Raw genomic sequence first — 20,077 nt, 5'->3', positions numbered from 1 at the left:
AGGGTGCGTACAAATCTGGCAAATGCACCTGATTGCGACAGGCTCGCGAGCTGCACACGTGCTTTATATACGATCTCTTCGCGTCATCACAAAGGCACACTTAATTGCACGCGTTTGTAGCATTCGCCAGATCTGTATGCACCCTTAGATCAAAACATAAACCACTGTGTGAAAATATTTTTTTATTAAATCAACATGGAGCTATAAGCCCTTGTCATTTGTACTCTTTATAAGTTTACATAGTACTAATTTAAAAAAAACTTAAAAATAATGTTCCCAGAAACAGGAACAAATCCAAAAAACTTGTAATAAAATAGCCAATAATTCTAGTTAATGTTACAAACATATATAAAAGAGTTAAAAATTAATCCTATACGTCAAAGGTGCTTTTAAAGAAGCGAGACGAGAATTGAAAACCCGCCAGTCTATTTCCACCAAAAATTGCCATTATAGCTACCGCGAACTCGTAGTATTACATAATATTAATAGTCATCGCGAGTTCGCGCTGTGGCTGTGCATTATGAAGATTCAGTGCTGTTCAGTTCGTCTATGGATGAACACGCGGCTAGTAACATACATCTTAAATAATTATTATTATTAAACATGGTAACGGAAGAAGAATCAGATGAAGCAATCTTTTTTTAAATTTCAAATCGTACGGACCCCACAATCTCGCGATTAATAGCCATCGCTCACTCAAGAGACATCGTGTTTCCGTTGCATTGTTAATAAACTCTACGTAGGCAGCAATACGGGTCAATATTACTTCAATAAATATTTATATTCTCGTTTCGCACATCCTTGTCAATACCGGCCATTTCTACCGAAGATGCGCTAGGAGATTAGACTGAAATTTTGCCATACTAATTTCCATCCTCGTCTCGCCTCCCTGGTGGAAAAGCACCTTAAGAAGCTAGCTTGACTATTGGTGTGTTGCCACAAATAGACCTGGGTTAAAGAACCTAGCGCATCGACCGAGTTTTCCCTCAGATCTCAAGCACTCGTCTATTATTAAATAGTTAACGACATCTTGACTGATACCATCACAATGTCACTCAAGTGATTACCAACAAAAAGAAATGTTTTTATACATGTTATTAACTTGAGATAATTATTGAATAAAATAGTAACTTATGTCATTTTTTTATGACGAACTTGAGACGGATTTATTAACACGACCCTTAATTCATAGAAATTAGTTGTTTTTTATCCGTATCATAGTCAACAGTCATACTGTGAAATAATAAATGTACATCACATAAGTCTGTTAAGTTGAAATGATAATTTGAAGTAGGTCTTAATCTTAATTCTTAAAATTATTTTTGGTACATGTCAGCTATCATACAAGTTCGATTTCATCTGATTTAGAAATCTATAAACAACCTGCAAATACCAAATTTATACTTTAGACTCTGCTCTTTCTTACATTTAGCAATTGATGACGAGATCGACGGAAGCAGAGCAAGTGTAGTCTCAAGTTAATACTTACGAGATGTACACAGACAAGTCTCTTGCAAATGAAAACGAGTTTTAAGCTTTATAAGCAAACATGGCTCTGCCACTAACATAGAGATAATAACCGACTTAAAACTAAAAAAAAATGCTTCTATTTTAATGCACGATTCTGTCTATATTGGACAAGAAAAATAATTTACTAACGCTTATGTCAGGTTTTTAAACGTTAGCCAATTAAATAAAAAACTATTTAAAAATAGGGACAGCGGAGTGTTGGTAAAAAAGTTGCGTTCAATCAACTTGTGTGTTTTAGTCATTTCGATCTTTCAGATCATTTCGGTGGTAATATTTTAAGACTAGCTGCCGCTCTTAGGAAACTACGCCACAAAATCGACGTCATTGTAATACAACATTCAAAAGAACGAGATCTGTAAATGGCCCTAAATTAGAAATCTGAAATATTTTACAGTCGTTATCAAGCATTCGATGTTACATAAACACAATTGTACTAAAACTAGAATAAGTGAAATGATTAAATATGTAATTTTATGTACTGGGCATTCGTTCTATGACACCATAATAAAAAAAAGAAAAAAAGAGATGTTACACGCAAAACCATCCACTTCATACGGATGTTAGTAGACATGTTTTTTTTTATTACTAAATAAGACAACTTATTCAAAAAAAGGATTCTCCATATAAAACAAATTGACACCAGTCTCAACGACTTGAGCATGTACAGAGTTTATTAGTAATGCTTAGTACTAGTCACGATCAAGCTTGACTTAAAAATACAGAATTAGAAAAGTGAAAAATGAGTTTTGAAGCCGACGAGCTTCTATAACTTAAAGTTCCAGTACGTCAAAAGAACAATTATTTTCGTGTAGCTTGAGGATTTCCTCGAAATTCGGTTCTAGTTCGGCGATCTTGTCCAGGATTACGCTCGCTAGGTTGGCATTAACATCCGTATCTGAAATACCATCAGATAGACATTTCTACATTGTGTTATTACTAGTGGTTATATATTAGCATGCTTGAATACCTAAAAAGTTAAATTAGAAATATGGAAGCGGCTTGTTAAAATATATTTTAACCGATTTTTGTTGGAAAGAGGGTACCTCATTAGTGGTCTTATTTAAATTTGAAGAAAATGTTCCACCTGTAAGGGTGGCAAAACTAGGGGATGAATTGGGTTTCGCGCACTTTCCGGTAGCCGCTTTCAATAAAACTTGGCAAATAGGTGTAATTCCACGAACTTTTGAGGTCGGTTTTTTTAGTACTCTGTACTCAGATCATTTCTTCTTTATAAACCGCGGGAATTGAATTTATAAATTTATGTTACTACAGACATATTTCTAAATAGATGCCGCAAGTGTGCCTACTTAGCATGCCCAAGCTATAAACGCTTAGTTGCCGCTGCTACGCTTCAGAACAGCCGGCCGTTGTCGTAGGGTCGTATTCTAGAACTCTACTCAATGCTCAAGTCAGGATTGCACTGGAAACACAAACACTGGAAATACGACCCTAATGGCAGGGACTTGAGTATGATTTCGAGTGTTTTAAACCATACTCAAATCCTGATTTGAGCATTGAGTAGAGTTCTAGAACTCGACCCGTAGTCACGTCAGTCGAAAACGCGAAAATTAGGAACTGCATAGACACTACAGCTACGTCGGACTTGTCATTCCACAGTTAAGTAATTTCGTAATCAGAATCATCATTTTAGTCAAAAGACGTCTACTGCCGCATATAGGCCTCCATCAAAGAATGCAACAACGACCTGCGCCGCTTGCATCCAGCGGCCCGCAGCCTTCACCAGATCCACCAGTCATCAACCATCAGTCCACGCCGCGTCTTCCGGTACGCGGTCGCCACTCGAGAACTCTCCAGCCCCATCGGCCCTCTGTTCTGCGAGGAATGTGCCCTACCCATTGCCAGTTAAGTTTTGCAATTCTTAGGGTTATGTCGGTTACTCTGGTTCCCCTCATTACTCATTCGATCTCGCAACGAAACTCCTAGCATAGCCCTTTCCATTGCCCTTTGAGTGACCTTGAGCCTTCTTATGAGGCCCATAGTCAGCGACCACGTCTCAGTGCCGTAAATCAGAATATGCATAATTTACTTTAAAATTAATTATTTTAATTTTGAACGAATTTCGAGACAACAAATATGCATACGGTGTGTGCCGCAAGATTCGTAATACATTGTGGTTTTTACTTGGTGCGCTACTCTTGTGATCGTTCTTTAATAGGCCATGAATATCGAATGAGCGATACTTTCGTATGAGGCATTCAGATTTGTGGTACGGCCGAAGTGGTCGTTTACGTTTTTAGTCAAATTTTACGATTAGTGTATTTATTCACTTGATGTAACACAGTTCTCGATTCTGATCGATTTAGGAAACAAAGGGATGATCATACTTAAGATCTTAGAAAATGTTACAAAAATATTGTATAAACTTGTTTGTTGTTTTTTTTTTAGTTTTCTAGATCAATTTTTTTCAAAACACGTATTAATAAAGGACTTCATCATTTTATTCTGGTATTATTTTGTTATATTAACATTTCACAGCTTCTTATAATGAAGAAATAATTGAAAAATCAATATTCTAAATATACGTGGTGCGTCCGCGTCTTCGATTTAACCAATCGCTTTAGTGCCGAAGGAAGTTTTCCATCACTAAATAGAGCTTGTGACGTCATCGGAGATACAAAAAATGTGGCACAATGTGGTGGTTTTCACACAGATCCCGGTACTTGCGACGTCTGTTTAGATTATTTTAGATCTAATATGTCTGTGTATGTTCCTTTTTAATTCCGTTACTTTATTATTGGGGATGTGACAGATTGATTGTTACAAGCCTTAGAAATGACACTGAGGATGTGGTAAACGAAACGCCTATCCATAATAGTTGCAGTGCCACATAGAGCTTTTAATCACAAGGCTCTTAGGGGCACTGCCACTGCGCCCGTCACCCTGAGACACAAGTTGACGAGTTCCATGTGTCTGTAATTTCACCAGCACCCTTTCCCCTTCCAATCCGGAATGGAGTAATGCACACAAATAGAAAAGGTACCACAAAATAAAGGTAGGCACAGAAATAGGTAACTTCCCTGGACGAACTCTTTCTAATTTAGTAGCAGTGGAGCTCCTTGTGAATGTGAGTGATGGCGCATAGTGTTAGTTTTTATTGTCCTATAAATGTCGACAATGGCATGTATACATTGAATAGAATCACAATAAAACGCACCGTCGAAATCAATAAGCGTGCAGCGGCCGCGCGTGTCCGGGCTGCGCTCGATGGTGCTTTGGAGCTGCGTGCAGAAGTCGCGCATCAGCTCCGCTTGGTCTACATCGCACAGCTCTGCAACAGATCCAACGATGCAAGCTATTTTATTCGTGTCACATTTATCGATTGGTAGTTTGTTACCACGTTTATCTCGTAAATAATATGGTTTGGTCACTATGAAACATAACACTTGACTTGCAAAATTACATAGGTGAATTCTGTGACTTTTCAAAGGCGTTTGATCGAGTGCACCATGACTCTCTAGTCAGGTAACTTGGCCATTATGGTGCGGGGTTCGTGAAATTGACTTTCCTAAATACTTTAACTGCCTCCGTGGCCGAACGGTTACCATGCCGGACTGCCACGCAACGGTCTCAGGTTCGATTCCCAGGCCGGGAGAAATATTTGTATGGCCTACATTTATTTCTCTCGGGAGTTTGGGTGTAATTTGTGGTTGTCTATGTGTGTGTCCATGGCACCCGCGACACAGGGTTTTCCTAGTGCAGGGCTATGTTGAGTGTGTGCGTTATTATTATTAAATCAGGTTTGAGCGATATTGTCTAGAGAGTAGATGATAAGGGTACGGGTTAACAGTTAACACGGGCGTCCCTCAAGCCTTAAGGTCCATTTCTGTTCATAGCATACAACACTGCCTTAAAATTCGAAGTCATAGTCACATGTGACGTATGAATATATAAGAATATATGTATAATACATATGTTTTTCGTCACAATTGCGAGGAAATAAATAATAATAATAATAATAATAACGCTCACACTATAAAATATAAATATGGTTGACAGCACAATAATTATGGATTTGGCAAACGGTGGGTTTATTCTTTTTTAATTCTTTCAAAGATAATACAACTGGAACTAAAGTTGTAAAAAGTAAACACGAATACAGCCATGATGGAATGCAAAAAAGTAGTAAAATTTGTTAAAAAAAAATTATACACAAAATAATTAAAATCAATTAAAAGAAATTCTTAATAATAAGTATTTATGTAGTATGTGGCTGAATTGCAATTAACACGTTAGTCGCCGACTAGAATTTTCAATAATATTAAAAATATGACATTGGCTTATATGACCGTTTTCGGTCTTATTTGTATACGTATACAAATTTTTTCGCGATGTTTCATTATTAAGGCACTAAATATAATCCTAAATCGGAGCCAAGTTTGGGATCATATTTAATGCCGGGCGTAACCCGGCTAAGCCGCGCCTGTCGCAATGCCAGGGCAGAGTATATGTACACGTAATGTTCGATCGATGTTTACCTAAAACTGACGTACGTCGTTCATTTGAGATAGACATTTCACATTAACAATTTTTTTGCTTAGTTTGTAACTTTCAAATCCAATTCGAAATTAAAGTATTTTTTTTTTATTCGAAATATATATACTTTTTCCTCTTAGTCTAGAAAAGTATGTATGCCATCAAAAATCCCAAAAACCAAGGGGCAACAGCAGTTCATCAGGGCTACGCCCGTCATGTTCTATGGCTAAATACGTAGCGTTTGCCACCTGAGGCTTGAACAAGCATCGCAAAAGTTGGGTGCGCCTTGCCGGTCATTTTAACCCCCCACGGTCTCAATAGGTAGATAAGATGCCGATCATTTTGACCCACCACGGCGATGAACGTGTTAAATTTCTGTTTAGGTAACATTTTAAGCGAACGTTTTAATTTTGAACTTAAGTAACCCCCTTGCTTGAGCTCGAACCTGACCTATGTAAGGAATTATGTCGTGCTACAAATGAAAAAAAAACTCCTTACCGACCATGGCTGTAATGGAGAGAAAAAAGGCCCGTGGGGCATTATTCACGAGCAAGTGCGACAAAAGACATATTTGAATAACGGTGGAGCGAACGGGACGTACCGTCGTACAGGTCCCTGTTGTGCAGCACCTGGTAGAGCGTGTGCAGCGGCGTGGCGAACTCCACGATGACGCACACGGGCAGGCGCCCGCGGCGGTAGATCTTGTACGGCGAGTTGCGGTACTGGCGGTTCTTCACGCCCGCCACGTCGCGCAGCACGTCCGTCAGCGGCTGCGGACCAGGGACACTCTGTCGTCTCACACGCCGCTACAACCCACACGGTTAATAGGCTACACTCGTTCCGCGGTGGAACTTGTTCATTTATTCCAATATCCCCGACACGAAAAGAGTTTTTGTGTCTGGCTGTGTGATGTGTAATGTGATGGTCATGGGCGGTCTTTTTTCATTGGAACGTCGGTTATATAAAGATCATTTCTCGGTTAGTGTAGGGATCTGTGTCATAACCGTGTTTGCCATAGGCTCGCGAGATGCACACGTGCATTACGTTGGGCGACCTATTCACGAGTTCGCCGGTTCGCGCGCCGCATATGCTTGCTTACCTACAGAGGCGCACTTAATTGCATGCGTGTATCGCAGCGCATTCGCCAGATCTGTACGCACCCTAATATTAATATTTATTTTACGTCTACTCGGCCGATCAACTTGATATATACTATATAAATCCGATGGCAATATAGTGTGCAGCGTATCCGACACCGTTAAATTATCTTTCAAAGCAAATTTTTCGAATCAAGGTGACTAATTGATAAAAAGGGTATTTATTAAGTTACAAAAGCATTTTGATTAGTGACCCCCCGACGCATTTAAGGACCAAATAAAATTTAAACATTACTATACATTCTTGAGAGTTCACTTTTCTGTGCCGGGGATTTTTTAAATGTTGAAGTTTTTAAATGAACACTCACACTCATGGCTTCCATATAAGGCAAATCAGGTCTGTTTCTGTTGTTAAAATGGTTCATATCAGGTGGACAGAACAGCGACTTGGTGATGACCAGGAGCAACATCCTCACGGGAAACACCACTCCCTGCGAGGCCTCGTACTGTTGAATCTTGTGCTCGAAGCCGCCTCCTGACTGGGTTCCGTCATTGGGTATGATGAGTTTTAGATAACCTTCGAAGTAACTGCACGCCATGCCGACGCCATAGTTTATTGTTCGGGATTTCCGTTCCTGACAAATTGGTCAAAACAATACGGTAAATTTTAAACAAGACAAAAACATGATTTATGAACGAAATCTTCGTCATACGGGATTCTCATGTGGGGTAAAGCGGCAGACATTCAAACCATATTTGTATTGCAAAAACGAGCGATTCGTTCTGTGTACCGTTTAGGCTCTCGGGTTTCTCTCAGAGAAGAGTTTAAGGAGACTGGTATCATGACATCACAGTACATTTAATCAAATATTTTATATGCCCGTAAAAATATACATCATTTCAATAAGAAAGAAGATATGCATAATATTAGATATCCATGATAACCTTAGAGCTAAGTCCAAACTCATAGTACCACGATTTCGTTTAACCAAGGTAAACGACTCTTTTATGGGGAACTGTATACGTTTTTACAATAAGATTCCGGAGCATATATTAAGTTTATCATTTCCTAAGTTTAAAAACTACATTAAAAATATTTTGATCGAAAAATCATATTACAAAATTGAAGACTACGTAGTTAAACATTTGTTGAATACGTTAGATGAGTTAGCTTTTGGGGTTTTAAGATTGGGGTGAGAGTTCTCCTCTTCTTACGGAGTTGATGGGGTGTAAGGGTCGTCGAGATGAAGTAACCTTTTGCTACTGTAGTTACGTTTTTAGGGAAGGATTCACTGAATTTAAATACTTTTTCCAATTAAGACAAAAACTGTATTTATATAAAGAACTTATACGACAACGGTCCAACAGACTGGAAGGTGTCGATCGATATAAAGAACTTATGTGGTAACGGTTACAGTTACCGGATGTTAGCAATCGAATGGTCTGGAGTCGCAGCTCCAGTCCTCATATACTAAGGGATCGAACGATGGAGTAGTGCGCTGGTTACTTTGTAACGCAGTTCTCGGTTTTTCGACAACAAGTCCTAAAAAATGTTATAAATTATAACCTTAATGAGTCGTGGTGTGATTTTACTGCCTGTGTAATTCTAAGTAATTTCACGGACGTGATTTTTACTGCGTTCCAAAGTTTTTATGCTTCATGTTAACTATTGCACCATCATTCGACATCTCGGATTTTAGGGTACCGTCATCATATATCTACGTATTAGATAAAGATGTATGGAAAGACGACATGGCTCCAGAATCCACACAAATTTGATTCAAAGTGTATTTATTCCATAGCATTTAAGTTTATTTGAAAAGAGCAATCCCTAGAGTTTCTTGCTCGTTCTTCTCAGGGAGGCCAGCGTAGTGAACGAACAGTAGCTTAAAAAATAACGTTTCCAAGTGTAAAAATTTTACCTATGGAATCATTGAATTACAATTATATGGACGTCGGGTCCGCGCTAAAAAGTGTCCGCACTTGTAAGGCGCTAAAATCGTATACAGAGCGCGACACTCCGCTTTAGTCTTCATTTGTTCTACGGACAGCGCGATACTGCGATGACATAACAATTTAAATTTCGAATAGGTTGACTTGGGACATTTTCTTCGTGGTTTTTGTATTAGACCCGTCGTCCATTTATTTGTAAGTCAATGTATGGAATAATTGATTCTTTTACTTTGACTTCTAGGCAACCCAAAAAAATTAAAAAAATTCCTTCAGGCAAGTGTGCGGAATAAAAACAAAATAATCCAGAAAAAATTGAAAAGTATTCCGAAGAAGTGTTTCGGTGCTCCTTAAAATAATATTTTTTCTGTTACTGAATACTGCTTCACTAATTATTCAGGATAGCCCGGAAGTGATGCTCAAAACGAAATGAGCAGGTAGGCCGGGTTTCCATTATGTCGTGACGACGGATAGTCGTTCACATGTAGTAAGTACTGTTGTAGTTGCTATATGTGATTAAATGTCGTTTACGAGTTTTTTGACATTACGACGACAGACTATCGTGAAAATGTGAAGACAGATAATCGCAATTTCAAGCGATTCTGTGGTGCAAACGACAAGGCGGCTATCGTGAACCGATAAATTGTCGTCACTAACTAAGCTAGACACGACAGTCGTTCAACGATAAAATAAACGGCCACGACGCAGTCACGACAGATAGTCGTGATATGGGAACTTGCTAAACGCGACTGTCGTCCAACCATAAATTTTATTTATTTATTTACTGTCCGGAGATTGATGATTCAAAAGTTATTCAACTTTTTGTTTTTTGGAAAAATCACTAATTGCACCTCTAAAACGTCACTAAAATATCCACAAGGACTTTTGAAGTGATTTTTTGCATTATGTTTCTGAGATATGTATCTTTTTGACAGAACTCTTATCATAAAATGAGCTAGCATACGTCAATTGCAAATAGCCCTTTAGTGAATAATTTTCTGTTCACAAAAAACCAAATTTTGTTTTCAAGAGAATCTCACCAAAATAAAATGTACTACAAAAAGGTGCTATAACAAAAAAACTAGTGCATTTCATGCAGATTCTAACTATGTATAACACATGGTACATTTTTCTAAAATTATATTTATTTGATTTTTTTTTTTGGAAAATTGGTCAGTTTTTTACATAATAATAATTCCGTGTCAAAGGGATGTTTTTAATTTAAAATAGAACTTTAAGATGGATGGGGAAACTTCTAAACCTAGTAAATAAAAAACCGAAAAGTTTAGTTCCTTTAGTAAGTACAATAATAAATTATCGAACAATACCTCCTATCGCTACGAACCGAACCAGTTTTGCTCCGTACATACGTTATTTCTACATACCTGAACGGGCAGCACAGTTGTCAAGATCAAACAAAAAATCCTATAGTCGGTTTGTTACTTTTTGAATGTACAAGAAGCAGAAGAGCGGTTGTGCACTTAATGATTTTTCCAAACAACACAAAAAGTTGAACAACTTTTGAACCATAAATTTCCGGACCCCTATGTAGCAGTCAAATCGATTGGAAATACTCAACCCTACCTCCCCATTTTGTTTTGAATATCACTTCCGAACCAGCCTGTACTATTTAAATACTAAACTATAAGCTTTAAACGCGAGTCGCCAGAGACGCTGGTTTGCTACATCAAATTATTTAAGTATTTACTATTAAATAGCGGTCTTTTTAAAAATATACGACACACATAAGGATATTGTCTAAAGAATGTGCTAATTCGTTACACGACAGGTGTACTTTACCCGATCCGATTCAGAACTCTTCGATATCTTAACCGAATCGTTCCATTGGATGCATTGACTTACAAATAAATGGACGACCGGTCTAATACAAAAACCACGAAAAAAATGTCCCAAGTCAACCTATTCGAAATTTAAATTGTTATGTCATCGCAGTATCGCGCTGTCCCTAGAACAAATGAAGACTAAAGCAGAGTGTCGCGCTCTGTATACGATTTTAGCGCCTTACAAGTGCGGACACTTTTTAGCGCGGACCCGACGTCCATATAATTGTAAGTCAATGATTGGATGTAATAAATTAATATAATTGAACAAAATCCAGATATTAATTAAAATAATAAAAGATTTTCACATTACATTCTTGCTTTGTAAACAATAGGACGTTCGGTAGCTTTCATTTGATAACTGTGTTTTGAATAACGTTTGTAGCCTTTGCCGGTCGAGAAGTACGAGTGATCGTACGGGTGTGCCGTCATTTGGGTTCGGTTTCGAATATGACAGTTTGACGTTCGATTCGGTTATTGTGAATAAAAATTAAATGAAATCGTAAGATATCTAATCGAATCGGCGGAATCAGATATCGGAATAGCGTATATTTGTTTTTTTTTAACCGACTTCAAAAAATGCAGGAGGTTCTCAATTCAACTGTACGTTTTTTTGTATTTTTTTTTGTATGTATGTTACGCGATAACTCCGGTATTTCTGAACCGATTTTCATGATTCTTTTTTTGTTGGAAAGAGGGTACCTCCATAGTGGTCCCTTTTCATTTTGAAGAAAATCATCCACTCTAAGGGTAGCTGATCACGTATTTTTATAAATAGCGCCTAAATATTACTTAAGAGCAATTATTTTATTTAATGGTCGGTTTTGCTGTTCTCCAATTCAAGGCGTTCTTCTCTCAATATACTTTGAGTAGTGAGAACCGATTTTTATTATCTCCTGTGTCAAGTCCTGTATAGTGGCGAACTAAACATTCCCATACTTCAATAAAACTTGGCAAATAGATGTTATTCCACGTACTTTTGAGGTCGGTTTTTTTTAGTACTCTGTCCTGAGATTATTCAATTAAACCAACGTTTCGGGCTCTTTACATCCTATGTGTCAGCAAGAACTGGATAGAAACTCACCTTCAAAAAGTACTGGCAGATAAGAAAAGCGACGAACAAACAAGTAAATTCTTCAACAGAAATTAATTTCTCCGTCTGTGTAACCCAGAGGACAGCAAATGAAGCAGCAAGCATCACCAGAGTATTCTTGTTGTCTTTTACGAGTGACAGCCAGTCGAAGCGTTGTGAGCGCAGCAGTTGGGGCAGAGAATATAGTTCTTGGAACATCCGGATTACAATTAAGTAGACTAAGTAGCGAGCTGAAAAAAGACAGGTTACTTGTAAAAATTAATGTTTAAAAAACCACTTTATTCTTCAACTACAACGATACATAAAAAACTTAAAATAGTGGCGTAAAATAAATGGCTGTGTTGAAGAAAAGGTAACAGCCTCAGCAATTGGCAGGTTTCCTGGTTTCACCTTGTATTTGTAAAACTTTTACAAAAGTTTAAAGTTGTGAAACTTTAAACTTTTGTAAACTTTAGTTTTGAGTATATCAGGCATAAAGCCAATTACACCCTGAGGGTCGACCGGTTGGAGTCTCGCCGCAACGTGAACTTTAATTCGTTTGTGGTGAGAATACCGACCGAACATCTTTCGACCTTCATGAAAGAGGAATTTTGGCCGAAGGGTGTCATATATCGGCGATTCCGCGGCCGGTTACCTGACACCAGATTGCGTCGCACGTCGCCGATAAGTGAAATCGTGTAGATTTGTTTTTTATTATTATATTGTATGTATGTTAGTTTTAGTTGTATTCGACGACTTCTGTTAACCAAACTTTTCGTATTTCACAAAATATAAATCCATGTTCCATATTGTTTAATTTCAGCATTGCCAAACTCATTATTCGTCCCACTGTTGAGTACGTGTCTCCTCTAAAGAGAGGGTTAAGGTCCGCCAACCTAGTCCAATGCGGGTTGGGAACTTGTGAATATTTGCCTAGGCTGGTGAATGTGTGAATATTTTCCTACACCGTTAGCGAAAATTATTTCCAGTTGATATAAAAAAGTCATTGGTATATGTTGGCAATCAACGCTACCTAGCGACGAAACGAAGAATTACTCGCGTCTCGAAGAGTGAAATACAGATTGAGAACGAACGTGAAAAAAGAAGAATGAGAAAAAGAAAAGAGCAACACGTGTCGTTCGTTTAGATTTTTCTCTTGTTGTGAAAAATAAGTCTGAAAGACTGTCAGGGTCTTTTTATTTGTGCCGGATTAAAAGAATTAATTGTAAAGCAATACGTTTAATTGCCTACATCAGAAGTGACAAGTTTCTCACGCATGTGAAGCCACGGGTAGGCGAAAACATAAAAGGAAGCGCGCTCAATCTTCCTCGACCGAAAACAGCAGCAGTACCCGGACCCCGTCGCCGCCTACAAAACGTAAGAAGGTATCTCGTAAAACCAACAAAGAAACCGTGATTACGAGTGCTATGATTTTACACAATATGATACAGACTTTTACCCACTTACTGATAATGTGGTGTCGTGGTTGATATAATAGAATCCTATTCGTCTACTTTTTCGTGGCCTGACAATGTGATACGTTATATTAAGCACTGAATAAACCAAAAGGATCTGCAAAAATATGGTATGACTCATTGTTACGTAACAGCCACACGTGGACAAACTGGCTAAGGAAGGATTGGAAGCAGACAATTTTGTCTACCTTTCAAGTAAAACGAAACATGTTTGAGTTGTTGAAAGCAATTATAGACAAGAAACCTGTCGATATTAGTAAGTAAGTAACTATAATTCTGTGAAATTATAATTATAACTCTGTGAAATTCAATCGTAAAGTGATAATTTACGATTGAATTTCACAGAAAAGACGGAAGCAGAAATTCTTACTATAACTGAGGCGGACTGGCACAACTCGGTCCAGACTCAAGACACAAAACTAGCTAAAGTCAAAGAAATTCAGGAATCAGGAGATATAGACAAAAATAAATCTGTTTTTATTGAATATGAACTCTTAGGTAACATCTGCGATATATTTCGCAGGACAATCCAAGGTCGTCACTGGGTAGTACCAAAAAGGCGTATATAGCAAGTGATCAAAAACAATTACGACGATCTTGGGCACTTTGCGTTAGATAAAACCGTAGAAAGAATTTGGTATTGGTTTGTTTGGTAAAGGTATTGGTTCCCCAAAATGCGTTGTATAGTAAAAAAAATGCATTAAAAATTGTCTGCACTGCATATATTATAAAAACAAAGGTGGGGCCAAAGAAGGTGAGTTGTACCCTTTACCTAAGTATGCGCAACCTTTCCACACGTTACATATTTATTTATTTATTTATTCAATTATAAATGGTGTAACCTGACGGTATTCATTGACCATAGCGTTACGCCACAAAATAAAAATAAAGATAAAACAAAAGAAAAATTAACAAAAATTAAAACTAAAAACAAGTAAAAATCTTAAAACAAAACATATTACTAATCTAAACTTAAATTAAATAACTAACTAATAAACTAAAATCCATCCTGTCTTCTCTCTAGCACTCTTTTCCATTCATTCAACAGTCTCGCTATCCCTGTCACAAATAGATCATATTGCGGAGTTGCTGCGAGTACGGAGTTGAGGAGAGAAGCCGCTCGGGGAAGGGGAGAGTGTCGGTATTGTTCAGTGCGTGTAGGCACAGTTGCTAACAAGAGCACACCTCGTCGCCTGGTACAGTAGTCTCTAGGTACATTGAATTTAAGGGTCATTTCCACAAGGTAGATACTGTTTATACTATTCCTTATAACATTTAATACGAAGGTGAGTAAGGACAAATTTCTGCGTAACTCCAACGACTCGAAACCTAGGTGACCCTGTAGGAACCGTGTTGGATACATAAATGGGTAGTAAATGTGATTCTTTTTATATTGGTATCTTAAAAACTTTTTTTGTACTTGTTCCAACATAAGAATATGTTTCTTCCCTTGAGGAGACCAGACCACTGCACTCGCCTCGAGGACGCTGCGAACCAGTGCCGTATATAACGTGCGCGGTGCTGAGGCAGTAAATGGCGCAGCGTTGCGCAATACGAACCCTAGCCTCTGGTACGCACATTTGGTGACATTCTTGACATGAGTACGAAATGTTAGACTTGTGTATAAAGTAACTCCGAGATCACGGACCTCGTTAACGCGAACCATCATCATATCGTCTATTAGATAGTTATAGTGAATGGGCAACGGGGAACGCGAAAAGGACATAATCTCGCATGTACCAGTATTAAATAACAATTTATTATCTATACTCCATTTGTGCACTGCGTCAATGTCTCTTTGTAAAGCTTGACAGTCCAGGGCTGATTTGATGGGCAAAGCGAGTTTTACATCATCGGCGAACAATAGAGTGGTGGCGCTACTGACAACCGCGGGAAGATCATTAATAAAAATTACGAAAAGGAATGGTCCCAAATTTGATCCCTGGCTTATACCAGAACGTGTATGATACAGTTTTGAGTGGTATGGCCCATATTTTACAAATTGTTTCCGGTCTTTGAGATAATTGGCGAACAGTTTTAAAAGCCGGGGGACGAATCCCATTCTACTCAGCTTCAGCAGCAATATGTCATTGTCGACCAGGTCAAACGCCTTCTGGAAATCAAGGTATGCAATATCAACCTGATTCCGAGCATCCATCTCCCTCGAAATGATATCAACCAGCTCGACCAGATTAGTAGCTACCGATTTTTTAGGCAAAAAGGCGTGTTGGGAGCTTGTGAAGTAAGGTTCGCACTGAGGAAGCAAGTACTCGTGCATAACCATCTCGAAAACCTTAGCCAGTGCTGACAATATTGCGATAGGTCGATAGTTACCTATGGGCCACTTGGGCCCATTTATTAAAACTGTTAACCAGAACAAATATTTGTTAGTGACGGTTGATTCTTCACCAAATTCGTCTTTATTGCTGCAGTAAGAAATGCCAATTGTAAAGGTTTGTTAAGGGAACTTGACAACATTTTTTGGATTGGAAAGATATTTGGTAACCCGCAAGAATCATTGCAGATCTGCATTCACATCTTGCACGTTTAAAGAATATTGCTCAAACAAGAACATTCGACTCCACATTGTAGCGACAGGGATGCCTAGATCAAATGGTGAAGTGGAGAGATTTAACAAAACAATCCTTGAAGCCATGCGAACAATGGGTGCGGATGTAGCTGACAATAGGTGGGATCAATGTGTTAAACCCCAACAAGCTGTGAATAGCACTTTCCATAAAACTATAAAAGCTGTACCTAGCGAGGTTCTGTTAGGGTACAGACTGAGGACTGATAGTGACACTGAAGCACCGGAACCTGACGACAGTTGTACTGTTGACGTAACCGAACTACGCACAAAGGTATATGAAAATATTAAAACGGATTCTGAATTACTGAAGCAAAGATTCGACAAATCACGTACAAAAGCTAGACAGTATAAAGAGGGTGATTTAGTGCTTATAAAAATTCAAAGCCAATCTAATGATGGACAAAGCCGAAAATTGTTACCAATTTTTAAGGGCCCTTTCCAAATAAAGAAAAATCTTGGTCACGACCGGTATGAAGTTACGGATCTGTGAGGCAGCAAAAGAAGCTCAAAACGATATACAGGACAAGCTGCCGCCGAAAACATTCAACCCTGGATAAATATTAATGATTGGGATTTAAATGATATATAATATACTTAGTAAATAATGGATTTCAAATGACCCATGAATTTGACTGTGTTGGCAAGGTATGTAGTTAAGTTTCAAATAAAATCGTGAGGTTGTAAAATTTTCACTTTTAATAGTCTATTACAGTTTTTCAATTCGAAATGAAAATTATTAAGGGAAAAGGGAACACCAGAATGTAACTGGTGTTGCAACACGTCACTACTCAGTATTCATGTTAGTATATGGAGTATCATGATGGGCCGAGGCACTTGTTCGTAGCATTGGTATTATAACATTTAAATAATACTTTCTTTGTTTTATTTCGCAGCCTGTAAGATGGAATTGTGAAGCGTCCGCAGAAGTGCCTGGGGTGCCTGGGTGGGCACATCTCAGCATGGCCGTGTTGGCAATCAACGCCACCCACCACCATCGACGATACGAAGAATTACTCGCGTCGCGAAGAGTGATATACACATTGAGAACGAACGTGAAAAAAGAAGAATGAGAAAAAGAAAAGAGCAACTAAAAGTAAATTTTAAAGAGAGTGAGATAGGTATATCAACACGTACAATATCGCTAAGGATGGCGACGGGGAAGGCGAGGGCAGCGGGACGCCGCTATTGGCCGGGTGCCAGAGTCGCCGCCGCGCAGGTACAGAACTTGCTGCAGCTGTTCTCTATGCCACTAGTAGGTACGAGACGTACCCTTCTTCTACCTTTGATTCACATCCGGAGTGAGAGTGCACGCCTGTTAAAGGCAAGGCGAGCGTGCGTCTAGCTTCAGAGGCAGCAAACAATGGCCAGCGGCGGAGTTCACGACGGCGGCCGAAGTCTCAACTTCGGCGCATCTCACGAACGATCGCGACTAGAGCGGCCTAATGTTTATCGAAGTTGTTGTTGCGGTTTTTAGCTTCAACAAAATTATGTACCTATCTACATAAAATTACCGTTGATATTAATTTGATATTACTTATTTGTTTGATAATACTTTTAGTACTTATTAAATTTCATTGTAACCTTAAGTGCTGGTGATTCCTTAATTCGCCGCCTTCCATTTAATTTCATAACCACCGATGAAATTTAATTGTTAAAGAACACCAAGAGGCGTTTAATGTCCTTCCAAATACACTTTTTGAGTCAACATACATACCACACATACACTACTTACTTAAAAATGTTTTCTAAGAAGTCACACAGTTGCAACAATGTTGTATGAATAAACAATGTTATCATGCTATGCCTTATCTTCTTCCTGTCGACTCATACGTGACCAAAGGTCTGAACAACTAGAAATGGGCAGTGGGTTAAACCCAATCAATCTGTTCGGGTATGTGGTATAATTCCATACTTATATTACAAATGTTGACGTTTAATTTAATTTTTTTAGCCGAAGAAGAGGCGACTGCAATCCTGTGAATTGTCGCTACTAAAAATGCACTCTAAGATTAAATTTTTATGAAAATCGATTCAAGTGCATAGATCGGAAAGAACAGTTTACATAATAAACAGTTTGGAATAATATCATTAAATTAGAACAAAACTCGATTTACGACAAACATTTGGTTTTTGTCCTCCATTTCGGGCATTATCCGCTTTTAACCCGAGTAAAACCCGGCGTTAACAAAGCGCCGTTTTTAGGAACAACTTAATAACAATAGCGCCGCTTATTACAGCACATAGATAGTCTTGTTTTCGGGAGCGAAAGGAGCTTTTTTAAAAACTAAAATAAAACTACAGCTTAACTAGACAACCGGTAGAGTCGGATGCCCGTTGTTTAATAGATGGTCTCATCGATACATTCGTTAGTCCGAAACCTTATCTACCTTGGAGCTATGCACCACACACGAGGGCGTGGAATAAAAAATTAGACAGTGAATTGAAACAACTTCAATTCAAACAGTAAAAAAACGAACCCTGCATATATACAAGATCCAGAGGTAGTACAATTATCATCCTAGCAGTGTATGTTGATGATGTGTTAATATTCTGGAACAACAGAGAAGAACTTCAGAAGGTCAAAGAAGACCTGATGTCCAAATTTGAAATGAAGGATCTTGGACAAGCAGATCTTATTTTGAGTATGAAAATTACCCAAAATAAAAATATAATAAAGATAGATCAAGAGAAATACGTCGAAAAACTTCTCAAAACGTATGGCATGGAAGATTGCAAGACAAGTGCTACTCCGGCAGCACCCGGATCTCATTTATCAAAAGAAGGAAATTCTGAAAAAAAAAAACAAATGAAAGCATTCCATACCAAAATGATCGGATCCTTGTATGGAATGCTTTCATTTGTTTTTGTGTGTGCACACGGATATAACGCATGCGTTTAGCACTTTATGCCAGTTCAATACCTACTTTTTCACACGAAAACATTGGATAGGCCGCTATCCAAAAAGAGTTCTAAGATATCTTAAGAGGACAAAATCCTATGGAATAAAGTATTCTAATAACTGCAGTTCCGAAAATCTTATACAAGGATTCTCAGATGCCAGTCATGGTGGAGATATGGATCGGAAATCCTGGTCTGGTAACGTTTTTATGGCTCAAGGAGGAGCTGTACATTGGCAGAGCATAAAACAGCGGACAATAGCGCTTTCAACCTGCTGAAGCGGAATATGTGTGGCCCTGTCAGACGAGAGAGGCAGCATTCATTAGAAGACAGCAAAGATCACCTGCACTAACGAACAGTGCATCACCATCTTCAGTGATAGTCAATCTGCTATAGCCATTACAGAGAACCCTGTGCACCGCCAACGCACTAAGCATATTGACCTACGTTATCATTTTGTCGGAGAAGCCGTATAGAACAAGCAGGTAGTAATAAACTACATTGAAACAAAACGTATGGTTGCATGGATAATATTTTTTTTTTTTTAATAGGATGGATGTTTTAACTAAAGCCTTGGTGAAAGGGAAATTTGAATGGTGTGTGTATATGACATATATAGTGTGATGATGGGTTTGAGTGTTTGAGTGAAGAGCGAATGATTTCTTCAAATTAAAGGAGGAGTGTTAGAAAAGAGATTGCATGGTGTGTGCAAGCTGCATTTTGTTAATTTTTTGAAATCTTAAAAATGTCATCTGTCTCCAAATTCTCTCGTGTCAACCGGCTAGTTTAATAAACTTAAATTACCAATTTGCTGCCTTATTGCGGTTTGCATTCATCGTCGACTATTATATCAACAGTTATGACTAACACTGCATTCTCACTTGTATAGTGCGGGGATGATCCGGGTGCTTAAATAGCAGTGGCGAGGCGTCCATATAACTCAATTTTCACCGGCTTGCCTAAAATTTTCCACGTATTATCAAATACCAAATTTTTGTGAAATTAAGTATACTAGTACCTTGTGTGCTAAAAAAGTTGTGTTTAAGTGCATGGCGCTACTTTTTCTTAAGGGATTTTTGTTTTACTGTGGCTTTACTAACGACAATTTTGACGCCTCGCCTCTGATAACT

At 38.3% G+C, this 20,077-nt stretch overlaps 1 protein-coding gene across 6 annotated transcripts; it reads right to left on the bottom strand.

Annotated features, from left to right (window-relative positions):
* Nucleotides 1-290: 290 nt before the first annotated feature.
* Nucleotides 291-19,863, bottom strand: LOC113231420 (stimulator of interferon genes protein). 6 transcript variants are annotated; one of them, XM_026465732.1, is made up of 6 exons: nt 19,752-19,852; nt 11,997-12,235; nt 7,490-7,756; nt 6,626-6,830; nt 4,706-4,819; nt 291-2,425 (listed from the first exon to the last, which is right to left on the bottom strand). In XM_026465732.1, the coding sequence occupies exons 1-6, from the start codon at nt 19,777-19,779 to the stop codon at nt 2,301-2,303; spliced, it is 978 nt and encodes a 325-aa protein (XP_026321517.1). In that variant the 5' UTR covers nt 19,780-19,852; the 3' UTR covers nt 291-2,300. The 6 variants fall into 6 exon arrangements, with proteins under 6 accessions (XP_026321517.1, XP_026321518.1, XP_026321516.1 ...); XM_026465733.1 differs by having other exon boundaries at nt 19,816-19,837; XM_026465731.1 differs by lacking the exon at nt 19,752-19,852 and adding an exon at nt 18,527-18,548.
* Nucleotides 19,864-20,077: the final 214 nt, after the last annotated feature.

Source organism: Hyposmocoma kahamanoa, unplaced genomic scaffold (assembly GCF_003589595.1).
Source record: "Hyposmocoma kahamanoa isolate Upper Pololo Valley unplaced genomic scaffold, ASM358959v1 65, whole genome shotgun sequence".
NCBI classification, from domain to species: domain Eukaryota; kingdom Metazoa; phylum Arthropoda; class Insecta; order Lepidoptera; family Cosmopterigidae; genus Hyposmocoma; species Hyposmocoma kahamanoa.
Note: the sequence above shows the minus strand (reverse complement) of the source record. Positions and strands in the feature narration are given on the sequence as shown.